Genomic DNA, 13,625 nt, shown 5'->3' on the forward strand with positions numbered 1-13,625 from the left:
GAAGAGTACTGGAATGCTGTGCAGCATTCCGTGCACGATTTCATGTGACGTGCTGTGTGTGTGTGTGTGTGTGTTTGTTTGTGCGTGTGTAGTGGGGAGGTGTTAACACATTGTTATATGCCATGCAGGTCAGAGGGTCTTATTTTGTTTTGAGCTTATAGCCAATTTTTTATTTATTTTTTATAGCCTAGGCCTATAGGCTACTCATTTTATTGCAGCCTGGGAGCCCATTTTTTGACTCTCACAGCCAGGTCATGTCCATATACGGACACAGTGGCAAGACTTTTCCTTGTCCATGTTATTATGTTCTAGATTTTGTTTTTAATGTTCTTCTTTTTAAGACCCAATTGGTGTTGGAGTCCTGGCAAGCATGTGGTTCTCAATAGTTTTATTTTCAAGGACCCCCGCATAACTCTTGAGAGTGTGACCCATAATACAAACACAATTTATTGACACAAGGAATGTTGTTCACTTCTTTCATAATTTTTCGTTTTTATATATGCCAAATATTATTTTGGAATAGATTAAGTTATTATTATTTTAGAAGCCTTCACCTCTAATTACATCTTTTTGAATAGCATTTATTTAAGTTTGGAGCATGTCATGTTGATTTAGTAGCATGGGTCTGAAACCCAAGAAAGCCTATATGGCTTGTTTCCAATGGGTCACTGTTTCCACATCAAATACTATTTTTTCATAATCTGAACATTAACATATTATGTAGGCATAAATAAATGAGCTCCGGATCCAGTAATAATAATAATAACATTAGAGAGAGAGGCGGGGCGAACCATATATTTAGCACCATTCGGGTTTAGCTCAGGACAGAGATATAGACAATTATAATAATAATAATATTTGTGGGTTTGAGGAGGTTTATGCCACTGTCAATTATGCACAGCTGACGAAAAATGATATCCTCGCTGCACGTCGATTTTATTTGTATACAATTCGTACTTTTCTGGGCTAGAGTTAGGGATAGATACAGAGTGGCCTACAACACAAGGGACGTTCAAATAAATAAAATCGACGTGCAGCGGGGATATCATTTTTCGGCAGCTGTGCATAATTGACACCGTAGTGTAGTAGTAATGTAGGCTACTTAATTAAAATGTTAATGTCTATATATATATATATATAGAGAGAGAGAGAGAGAGAGAGAGAGAGAGAGAGAGAGAGAGAGAGAAACGTGCACGATAATTGCGTTGACCCGTCATTCTGCGGACAGCGGGTCGGCCCGCACATCACTAACCCCCGCTCGTCGGTACAATGGACCGTAGGAACAATGGACCGTAATGGACCCTCGGAACAATGGACCCCCGGAACAATGGACCGTAATGGACCCTCGGAACAATGGACCCTCGGAACAATGGGTCGTCGGCATTATGGACCCTCGGAACAATGGGTCGTCGGCATTATGGACCCTCGGAACAATGGGTCGTCGGCATTATGGGTGGACCCCGGTCTGAGGCGCCAGTCACACCATTCAGACAAGCGTCTTATCAATGTTTTATGGTTTCATCTGTCTTGTCGTTTGTCGCATCAATTGACCACAATGCTTTGCGGAATCTGGGCGGTGCGTGGGCGGTGCGAGGACATGCGGAAACATCCACGTGTTGCCTGTTGTTGTCCTTACGCTGTTAGCTGCGGGACACAGTAGCTAGTAGCTAGCGTTGGTTGTGTCAACGTGTTGCGTCTCCACTTTATCAGTACCAGTACCACAGTAGGTGCCAAGTCTGGCACTGATTCCGTGTGTATGTATATAGCCTCCAGGTACGCAGACTAAGCATGGCATCATTGTGGAAAATTAATATTTTCTGTTAACAACGACTCCATTATTTTTAATAAAGCGCATCCATTTTACCACAACACACGACTTGCTGCATTTCAGGCTGTTAGCCATGGTGCGCCTGGGCGCACGACTCTCTCCTATCTGCAGTCAGACCGTTCAGCGTTACTTCAGGAGAGGAGACGACAGATTGCAGTGGACACCTCGATGTTAATGTTATTAAAAAAAATGAGAGAAAAAAAAGGGGGGGAATCATAACATTTCATGCCCAAAATGATTGTTTGGGAGCAGTAGCATTATATATATATAAGTCATGGCTACGACTCTTTCATAATCTCCAGTCCAATGCGCACTGCCCATGCGAACTGAAAACATGTTCATTCATATTAACAGTTTTATTTTATTTTAACAACCAAATCATATGATTTAGAATTTTGAATCTGCTGAGACAGTATTTGAAATTTTAATATAGTCGCGTAGTTTCAGCGATGAACGATGCACACCGAACGTTAAGCAGCTCAACCCTGAAACACAGCAGCAGCTCAATGACGAAGCTCCGTCTTTTTAAGCTCTTTTTAAGCCCTGTTTTTTAACCACTGCAGACAGCATATGGATTTTAAGGTTCGGATACACAGTTTTACTGATGTGCTTTTTAACTGGATTGCCGACATTCGGACTGTCAGCCCTGGCCTGTTGCTAGTTTTACAGCTAGCCTGTTGCTAGTTTGACAGCTGCAGCTGCTAGCTGTCACAGCCGTGGCACGTTAAACAAGCGACTTTTTCAGTTTATAAGTAGCTCCGGTCCATTCTGTCAATGCAGGGTGTGCGTGTGTACACGATAAATATCTAGTACATTTGTATATTCACGTACAGTCCCAGCTAGCAAGTCATGGCGCGCCGCCTGCGGGAGGCGGTCGCCGCGCGCCGCCGATCGTGTCCTCCGCCGGGCACGTCGCACGATGTGGCCGCGTCGTTCTTGATCAGCGTGTGCCGTGCGCGCCGACGCGCGTGTAGCCGGCGCCCCGCTACTCTGCCGCGCCTCGAACGTCAGCTACCGAAGGCAGCAGCAGGACAGCGTGGAGCTGTCTTATGACACCATCCCCCCCCCCCCCCCCCCAATATATATTGCGACCCCGCACCCCTCCTCCCCCATGCTCACCTCCCTCCCACATATTTATAGAAACATAATAAAGCAGCAAATGTATACTTAATTTTGTTTCTTTATTAGGAAAAAAAAGGTTACAATGAAATAATTTAGGCACATAGAAAAAATATGTAAACAACCAAGTTTAGAATACAAGAAAACAGTCATACCATTCAAACACTTTAACCATCATTGTTGGCTCACGAGCTTGTAGATTTGCTATTTTTGAAAAATCGTGACAATGTGGCCCAAACACAGTGAACGTTTTAACTAAAAACTGCAAGGATTTAGAAGACATTTTGTGGAATCAGTTCTCAAGTTTAATTTCTATAAAACACCAAGTCTATTCTGTGTGGAGTTAGTTATGTAGGCCCAGTAATGTTGCAATAACAGTTACACAGCAATAAACAGAACACACAATCGAGATTCACCTTTTGAGCAAGAAATAGTGCAGCATACATTCAAGAGTCCATTTGGAAACCCCTATAGCGGTGGGTTTGAACCCTTTTCATGCCAAAGTTATTCAGCATTTGAGCCACGGACCACCGTTTGATGAGCTGCCTGCCATGCCTGTCCGTTTCCTTCCTTTATGAAGCCTGACTGGTGGTGGCCGCCAGCAGAAGTTCCAAAATGCACCCTGTCCAACGTCTCCGGCTCTCAGACCCCAGGTCCCTGTCACTGAAGTCCAAGATCCAGTGGTTTTAGCCACTTTAACCATTATTTAAAAAGCTGTAAGCTGTTGAAAACGAGTTTGCTAATTTTGAAACATCGTGAAAATGTGGCACAAATCTGTAAATATATATTATTTTGCTGCAAACGTTTTAACTAAAATCTGTGAGGATTTAGAAGACATCAGTTCTCAAGTTTAAGTGCTTAAGTCTTTAAAACACCAATTCTCTTCTGAGTGGAGTCAGGAGTTTCTGAGCGTAGCAATGTGTGTATGTCCCCGTGTCTGTATGTCCGAGCACGGAAAGCTGGGTGCGTTCCTTGAGGTCTGGATGTTGCATATAGTAGAGGGTCAGGGAAACCCGACTGGTGGTAGAGCAGAGGTTGCATTTGAAGTCGATAGGTCTTCCTCCAGCGAAAGTTCGTCTGAAATCACAGAATTAATTAAATAAATTATTTTCACCTTAATAATTTAGCAGATCTACAAGCTCATCTCCCTTCTACACCTCAGTCATTTAAAATGTCATGATGGTAACAAATTAACAATGGTACACATTTCAAACTTGAGGCAAGAGAGCTTGTAGATCGGCTATTTTCAGCAGGATACAAAGGCCAATATATACAGAAGTTACACAAAATATATGGCTTAACCTTGTTATGTAGCTGCTGTTGTTGTTGTTGCCATGATGTAACTGGAGTAGAAACCAGGTCAGGGTGGTAGAGAACGCAGGGTTCCAGTCCTGAGAAGTTTAGACAAAGACAAAGATACAAAATTGAAATTTGTTTTCAGTAAAAAAAAGGTTCAGTTGTTTCAAAAAGTAATTACTTAATTCAGTGGTTCCCACCAAATAACTGTTCAGACAGAGCAGAGACAGGGCAGTTTATTAAAGATTAAAATTAGCATTGATATTTAAGTCCACAGTCATCACAGTAGGCCTATACTTACTTTAGAAAATGCGTTTCATGGTTTCCCCAGGCTCCACCGTCTGGGTCTTGGAACGTCATCTTGTTTGTCTGTAAAATGAAATAATATAAAACACCGTCCATAACGCTTAAGCTTTAGCTTTCCAATGGAGCTGTTTTTAAACCTGTTAAAATAGCATGAATTATACGTTCGCTAACCCCCGTCCAGACAATAGATTAGCTAGCTAGCTAGCTATAGCTACCGGATCGGATACACCGGTAATCTATTCCCTCTGCTAGCGTTAGGAAACGAAACGATTCTAACACGTGCAATTACACTACACACAGTATAAATCAGATATAAATATACACTGACCTTTCAACTGAATTTCTCCGGAGAAAAACGGCGAAATATAAGGCTTTGTTGTGGAGTCTTGTCTTCCTACGTAGCTCATTTCTCAATTCTCAACAACACATTGAACACAACAACAACAGACTCAGAGAAGCCTGCAATGCATGCCGGGTGAAGCCTTGGTCCCAGGCTTCACCATAGAGAGGGGGGGGCTTCACGGGTGAATTTACTGCACGACCACAGTAAAGTGTTACAACTTACAATTACTATAGTCTGCAGGTACATATTATTATTAATACAAATTAAAACTAAATATAGCTGCAAGAAGAAGTAGAAGAAGAATCCACTTATTTATATTCAATAATAGTTTAAAAAAAAAACCATAATATTATTATTATTGATTTATTTTATACATAAGATGCACATCCTTGTCTGAGAGAGAGAGAGAGAGAGAGAGAGAGAGAGAGAGAGAGAGAGAGAGAGCGCAAAAGAAAGAGAGAAGAGAGGAAGAGAGGGGCGGGGGGGGCAAGCCTCAGGACAGCGCCACGAGGGCTGTAAATGCACACTGTTGCGCAGAGGAATGAAAATCTAACTGAGGCGTGATCGTTTGTCGCGCAGACAGCGGGGGGAAGTCCAAGCCAGCCCGGGCGTGCTACGCTGTGAAGGCGACAGCGGGAGGCGGTAGCTAGCGGGGAAATGTTAGCTGGGGTCGTACAAGTAGGCTACACAGCATAGGCACTCAGATCATAACACAGGGCAGAATCATATAAGCATTAGGAGTGAAAATGCATGCACCTTGAATTATAACGTTTGTTTTAATTTTCTGTTCGGCCACGACGGGCAGGGATTATATTTTCCTGTTGAATTGCTTACTGGAACAGACCAAACTACTTTACTTAACATTAACAATAAAATCATTTTCGTTAATACGAAAGTGCATAGGCTTTCCTCTTCCGTGTCTGCACTATGCAGAAAAAAAACAACAGACTCAGAGTGTGAAAAGACCGCCCAGTGCAGCGTAACAAACGGACCTTCTCTCCTATTGGTTGGCGGGTAAACCCAACCCTTTTTGTCTTGTGTCTGGTGCCGCCTTGTTCTTCGGCATGTCGCCTACAAAATGTTTTATGCCTCGTGTCTTGCCCCCCCCCCCCCATGAAACACGTTTGTCTCATCAAACCACGTGACTCCCATTAGAAATGCATTGGGAGCTGTCTTGTCTGATGCTTTTCATCAGACAACCATAAGACGCTTGTCTGAAAGGTGTGACTGCGGCCTGAGAAGTCCGACATGTGTTTCACGATTAGACGCGTGGAATAAATATTTCAATCAATCAAGCGTGGAAAGGACACCCTGGCTCTGAAATAGGTGTCTGTGTGAACATGTTTTAAGTAATCAGCTGGTGTTTTTCTGCAGTGATGTGAGACATGTTCAGGTAATGGAAAGTATTCATACAAAAATAGATATTTTCATGAACCACTGTTTACTGTTCCTGCAATCCTTAATCTTCCCATGCAGGGACCAGCCTCTTTCTCTCTCTGGCTGTGTGTGTGTGTGTGTGTGTGTGTGTAGGCCTGTTTACCTGTAGACCAAAATGAGCCTGCTTATCTACAGCGTGTGCACACGCTGTAGATAAGCAGACGCACACACACACACACACACACACACACACACACACACACACAAGGAGCCTGCTATATATATATATATATATATCAGTCATATGAAAATAGCAGATCTACAAGCTCACAATGGGTTGCAATGCATTGTGAGTGAGCTTGTAGATCGGCTATTTTCAAATGATCTTTAACAGGTTTTGAACTTGTGGAATGAGACATTCTGCACGTGAATACTTTTACTGTTGGTACTAAGTATATTTTTGATGCTGATACTTTTGTACTTTTACTCAAGTACATTTTGAATATGGGACTATGGCACTCTCATAACATACACATATACATATTAGGGCATTCATCAAAAAATCGATTTATCGATTTATCGATAAATTATCACGAGTCGACTCGCAGCAGCGCGAGTCGAAAGTTGAGCTTTTTTTTTTTTTTTTTCTCCTCCCCTTTTTTCATGCGATTGTGTGTGTGGGACACGGAATGCAAAACCTGATTGGCTTACCCTGATAGTGTGTCCTGGCTTTACCAATAATCACCTCATGCGTAAACACAGAGGGCGGAACTTAGCACAGTGGAGGGAAAACTTAAACACAGAGTGCGGAACTTAGCACGGTGGAGGGAAAAATAAGGAGAAAGGTGACAAGACGAAAACAACAATGGCGGAGAGAGAGAATGCAGGTGAAACCAGCTCGCAGACCCCGACAAATAGCCGGTCACACGTGTGGAAATACTTCACATTAAATGAAGAAAAACAAACGGTGTCCTGTACACTCTGTAAGGCGACCTACGCGTACCACAAGAACACAAGCGCTATGCTCGGCCATCTCAAAAACAAGCATGCCGGTAAGGGGGATACTAGTCGCCCAGTGCAGACGTCAATGAGCAGTTACGCCAAAAAGCCTCTATCAGACCAAAGAAAACGGGATATCACAGGTTTAATTATAGATGTAATCGTCCAAGACACCAGACCTTTGTGTATAGCGCAAGGGAGAGGCTTCAAAGCGATGCTGAAATTTTTTGAACCGGAATACACAGCCCCGTGCCACAAAACTCTGTGGGCTAATATCAACCGAGAGAGTGACTCCGTGCGAGCCAGCATTAAAGAGGAGATGAAAGGCAGGAGTGTGTCGCTGACAACGGACCTGTGGACGTCCTCAACCATGGAGCCCTACATCACGGTAACGGCCCATTACATTACAAATGAGTGGACCATGACAGCCAGAGTCCTGACTACCTCCCTCATGACAGAGCGACACACAGCTACCAACATCTCTGCTCGCCTGTCTGCAATAATCAAAGAGTGGGACATACAGGCGTTTTGTACGGTGCACGATAATGCCTCAAACATGAACCTGGCCTTGGAGATGTGTGAGCTGTCGCCAACAGACCTCGGATGTGCAGGGCACACTCTACAGTTGGCAATAAAAGCTGGATTAGTCCTACCTGAAATCGCCAAGTCCGTGGAGCTGGCGAAACGTGTCGTGAGTCATTTTCGCCATTCATCGACGGCAACTTGCGCTCTGAAGGCCAAACAGCATGACCTCAAAATGCCCAAAAAAAATAAACTCCAAAATGACTGTGCGGTTCGGTGGAACTCCACTTTCATGATGCTTGAACGCTTACACGAGCAAAGGATCCCCGTCCAGTCTGTCCTGGCAGATGAGTCTGTGACAAAGCCAAGTTTAGCCAAGGCCCTCGCGATGCGAGCATCACATTGGGAGCTGATAGAGCAACTCATTCCTGTGTTATCTCCCCTGGCAAAGGCTACCAAACTGATGTGTGGCGAGTTGCATGTTGGCCTGTCCTTCCTCTATCCCGTGATTTTCAACACCGTCAACCAAACCCTCTGTGTCAAGGAAGAGGACCTGGGTGCGATCCGCCACTTCAAAACCACTGTTAAAAAACAACTGGTAACTCGCTTCAAACTCGAGTCCGATGGCCTGGCAGAGTCAATTCCCATCATTGCCTGTCAGCTAGATCCCCGCTTCCACCATCTGCAGTTCCTCCCAGACAGCAAGAGAGATGACGCCCGCGACCACCTGCATCAGCTGCTGCGAGACGAGGAGGCCGCCGCCGAGCTGCCGCCTGTTGCCGCAGGTAATGTTATAATGCCTTAAAGTGCAGTCTAATAAGTCTATTAATAATTCTGTCCAGTAGAATTACTTATTTTGTCACAATAGCCCATGCTGTTAATATAACAGTCGGCTCTACTATGTATAATTAAAAACAACCGTGTTTCCAATTAGAATGAATGACTTCAACTTTGTTCTACCAATAGGCGGACTGTTAAAATGGTTACTGCGTGCATAAAAGCTATCAATGTTATTGTTAATTTATTATAGGCCTACAAAAAATAATTTGTTTTATTTCTATATTTATTTCGTTATTTTTTAAACTATAATAATAATTATCTTGGTGACTATGGAAATGTAGGCCCAATCCTAAATACAATTTGGCTGCAATTATTTTTGCATGTTATGTAAAAGTAAACTAATCGGCGTTATTCATTTTCATTGCAGGTGAAAATGATGATGATGACGACGAGAGGAATATCCAAGCTGAAGATGGGGATGATGGTGCTGTTCCGCGCCCGGTGATAAAAAGGTCCAGACTGGAAAGTGACTTTGAGGAACTTTTCGGTCCACATTTTGAAAGCGGGAAGGATGAGCGTTGCGGTCGCTCCACTCCAGCCGAGGAGATACAGGATTACTTCGCGACTCGTCACATTCCCACAATGAATAACCCTCTTAAGTGGTGGTCCCGAAACCAGGAGCAATTCCCGCGATTAGCCAAACTCGCTCAACGTTACTTGGCTGTGCCAGCTACCAGCACCCCCAGTGAGAGGGTGTTCTCTCTGGCTGGGAATACAATCACCCGACAGCGGTCTAGCCTTCATCCAGAGCACGTGGATACCCTCATCTTCCTCCACGAAAACCAGAAGGACAAGGCCAAGATCGTGAAAGAGGACAGCAGCGACGAGGAGGAATAGAATAGAATGTTGAATGTAGGCCTAATTATTTTCCGTTTTATGGGATTATTTAATTTTCGTTTTTATTTCAAAAGCATAATCTGGGTGAGTTTTAATTTAATTTAATATTTGTTGAAGTTGTCTCAAGTTGAGAGTGCAGTGCAGTCAGCGCATTTATTTTATTGTAGGCCTATAGGCCTAATAAGCTGACGTCTTTTGTGCATGCAGCAATGACAGCAATGTGGTCTGTCTGACTGACTGAATATAATATGTGCTCTGCCTCTAATTGTCCTTATTGTTTTGGGTTGACATTTCAAGAAAAGTGCATACTGTGATATGTTGCAAAGACACAGATCTTTAAATACAAGTTGCTCAAGTTGAACAGCAGTGTGTCAAGTGTGGTTTTTCTCCGCGGCCTTCCCGCGGCCGAACCCCCCCCCCCCCCCCCCCCCCCCCCTCTCGCCATAAACGATAAATCGATACGACTTCAACTTTACTGTCTGGCAAGACGACTGGGAAAAATCTCAAGTCGTTAATGCCCTAATACATATATGTGCACGCACGCACGCACACACACACGCACGCGGTCATTAAGCTAAAAGTTCAACATTTGTCCAAAAACTTTGGGATATAACAAACAGCCGATCTACAAACTCACAGTAGTCAAACTTGCTGATCTACAAGCTCACAGTAATCAATCTTCAAACTGATCTACAAGCTCACAGTTGTCATAATATTAGATGTGGCACCTTGTGAGCTTGTAGATCTGCTATTTTGACCAGCCTACTTTAGCCCGGCAGTAGATAGTAGTATTAAATATGGCATTTATTTTGTATTGTGTGTGAAAAGATTAATAAAAAGATTTCCACAGGACAGAGATGAAATAATAAAAGTTTCGGTTCCAATCACCTGCTACTAACTAGATCAAACCTGTAAATAACATTATAATTGTATTTATCAACCCTGTAAATAACTTGAACCCCAGCATCCCTATTATGGAGGAACATTCGCCAAGCTCACAACGCCTTGCAACGTGACACATTGTGAGCTGGTAGATCTAATCTGCTACTGTTGGCACAGAGATATTGGGCCCTGTCTTGCTTCACCCCCTTATTCCTAAATTTATGTTGCCATTTTTTAAACTTGAATTAGTATTCCCCCCCCCCCCGAAACTAGAGAACACAACAGGTGTTTGTGTGTGTGTGTGTGTGTGTGTGTGTGTGTGTGTGTGTGTGTGTGTGCGTGTGCGTGTGCGTGTGCGTGTGCGTGTGCGTGTGAGTGTGAGTGTGTGTGTGTGTGTGTGTGTGTGTGAGTCATGTGTGTGCGTCAAGTCAAGTCAAATATTTATATAGCACATTTAAAAACAACAACAGTTGACCCAAAGTGCTTTCCAGAAAACAGGTAGACCGTAGTCTATCCCCAGTGCAATAATAGAACATGTACTACAATCATAAAACAGGCCAAGCTAACAAAATAACAACAAAAACAATGAACAACCATAAACAATAACTTCACACTGTGTTAAAAGCCAGACTAAAAAGGTGTGTTTTCAGGTTGGATTTAAAAATCTCCAGGGTGGGGCTATAGCCTTGATGTGGAGTGGAAGATTATTCCAAAGTGTAGGTGCAGCTACAGAGAAAGCCCTATCACCTTTGGTTTTCAGATTTGAAGGGGGGACTGCAATGAGTTTGAGAGTGGAGGATGTGAGTGTCCTGGTGGTAGGGGGAGCAGTTATTATATAGGAAGGGCCGTTTAGGGATTTAAATACAAAGAGGAGTGATTTGAATTTAATGCGGAATTTCACAGGTAACCAGTGTAGTTTTTTCAATGCTGGGGTGATATGATCTCGTTTTTTTTGTTCCAGTTATCAGTCTGGCAGCAGCATGTTGGACCCTCTGTAGGCGGGAGATAGCGGCGTGGGGCAGACCCAGATATAGAGAGTTGCAGTAGTCTAACCGGGAGGTGATGAATGCAGGAGTGACTGTGACTATAGGTCTGTATGGGTTAGAATGGGTTTTAGTTTGGCTATGGTTCTGAGCTGGTAAAAAAAACTGCCTTTTACAACATTATTGATTTGTTTGTTAAAATGTTGTGCCGTGTCAGAAAAGAAAGTTTTTTAACAGAGCTTCTGGAGTTTGACTGCAGGGGGCTGAGTGAATTGGATAGACGGGCGGTTGAGGAGGTTGTTGGGCCAAAAATGATTGACACGGGGAGAACATGTGAGGGTACCTGCCCTATGAGGGACACGGGGAGAACATGTGAGGGTACCTGCCCTATAGGGGAAACGGGGAGAACATGTGAGGGTACCTGCCCTATAGGGGACACGGGGAGAACATGTGAGGGTACCTGCCCTATAGGGGACACGGGGAGAACATGTGAGGGTACCTGCCCTATAGGGGACACGGGGAGAACATGTGAGGGTACCTGCCCTATAGGGGACACGGGGAGAACATGTGAGGGTACCTGCCCTATGAGGGACACGGGGAGAACATGTGAGGGTACCTTCCCTATAGGGGACACGGGGAGAACATGTGAGGGTACCTGCCCTATAGGGGACACGGGGAGAACATGTGAGGGTACCTGCCCTATAGGGGAAACGGGGAGAACATGTGAGGGTACCTGCCCTATAGGGGACACGGGGAGAACATGTGAGGGTACCTGCCCTATAGGGGACACGGGGAGAACATGTGAGGGTACCTGCCCTATAGGGGGACACGGGGAGAACATGCAAACTTCACACAGAAAGGCCCTTTCGCCAACCCTGCCTCAGGTATGGGCGCTGGAGGAGAGAACGTGTCCACAGCGGGAATCGAACCCAGGACCTTCTAGCTGTGAGGCGGCGCGTAACCCGAGAACCGTTTGCCCCACCGACTTCAACTTCGACACTCGTGTGTCGAAGTTGCCCCCCCGCAGGGAGTGCAGTGAGTGCCCGGTATCGAGTCGATTGGAGCCACGGTTCTCCAGAACCACCACAAAAGGCTCTGGTCAGGCTCTGCCAGTGGGCCTAATCAGCCAAAAAGTCAATTGATTGCCATGGCAGCCCCGCACCTGCAAATTGATTACTTAACCACTCCACTTTTCACAGTCAGTTAATTGCACTCTTAGTTCAGACACAGGCAGACAGACAGATACAGAGATCTCCATATACACTTGTCTTAAAGGACCACTTCACCACTTTTCAACCTATCTTAAATCATATATGTTTGGCTGGTTAATTAACTTGGAATTTGTTTACTATTTTGATAAGATAATATGAATACAATGATTATTATCCATGATGAGGGCAGAGGGATGTTATTATTGAATGCTCGGTTTCAATGGAGCGAGAAGCTAGCTAGCCTAGTTAGCTAGCTGTCTGTGTCGTGTGTTAAGTGTTGTTAACAATGGGACATTGTCTGAACTGCTGAGATGTTGTCATTTCTAAACACATGTTTTCACTCCTAAAATGTATAAAACGAATAATACATGTAATACATATTTTGCCCGGTTAGTGCTATATTGCAACATAGCCATGGAAGAGTGTCGCGTTGCTGCTTCTTTTTTTCCTTCCACCCTGCAAAGAGCCAAGATCACTCGTCTTTTCTCCTCCTCCTCCTCCAGCCGTTAGCTTACATTTGCTAATAAGCTAACCGCATTACTAAAGCCAATGTATTGCAGTAAATGCGGCATGTACGCGGTAAATTACTTATACAAGTGAGTCGCGTTATATTTACCTAAATTACCAGCCAAAGTACATTCCAAATAAACAATTATTAGCCACGTTATGTTGTTTAAAAAAAATCTAAATACTATGTAAACTACGACATTTGGGCTTTCATTTGGTATATAGATCGGTTGTGTAGGCCCTCTCTACGAAACGGTATCAAGTGAAAAGGAAATGTCGGGAAATCGGTTTATAGTGTAAAAGATTAGATATAAGTCGTTCAAATACGGCCGTTAGCACTGTGAATTCAACATCCGGTGAGGGGAGGATACGGATTGTGTATGGAAATCAGCGCATACAGTGGCTGGGCTTTAGACCGGATGTAAGCCTTGCACACTAGCAACAGCAACAGCAGCAGCAGTTGAGAGAGGGAGGAGGAGGAAAAAAAGAAATAGCCTTGCGTGCAGCCGTGCAGGGCAGGCAGACTTGCAGATAGTTCCACGTCGCTTGCAGAAAGAACTGTTCTTTTGACTGAC

At 44.1% G+C, this 13,625-nt stretch overlaps 1 protein-coding gene across 1 annotated transcript; it reads left to right on the plus strand.

Moving 5' to 3' along the window:
• Positions 1-7,482: 7,482 nt before the first annotated feature.
• LOC308317808 (E3 SUMO-protein ligase ZBED1-like) lies at positions 7,483-9,467 on the plus strand (the record flags this gene model as incomplete). The annotated part of the gene is made up of 2 exons (XM_080767085.1): positions 7,483-8,575; positions 8,998-9,467. The coding sequence occupies 2 exons, from the start codon at positions 7,483-7,485 to the stop codon at positions 9,465-9,467; spliced, it is 1,563 nt and encodes a 520-aa protein (XP_080623211.1).
• Between the last annotated feature and the right edge of the window lie 4,158 nt (positions 9,468-13,625).

Source organism: Protomyctophum bolini (genome assembly GCF_963924005.1).
Source record: "Protomyctophum bolini genome assembly, chromosome: 6".
Lineage (NCBI taxonomy): Eukaryota > Metazoa > Chordata > Actinopteri > Myctophiformes > Myctophidae > Protomyctophum > Protomyctophum bolini.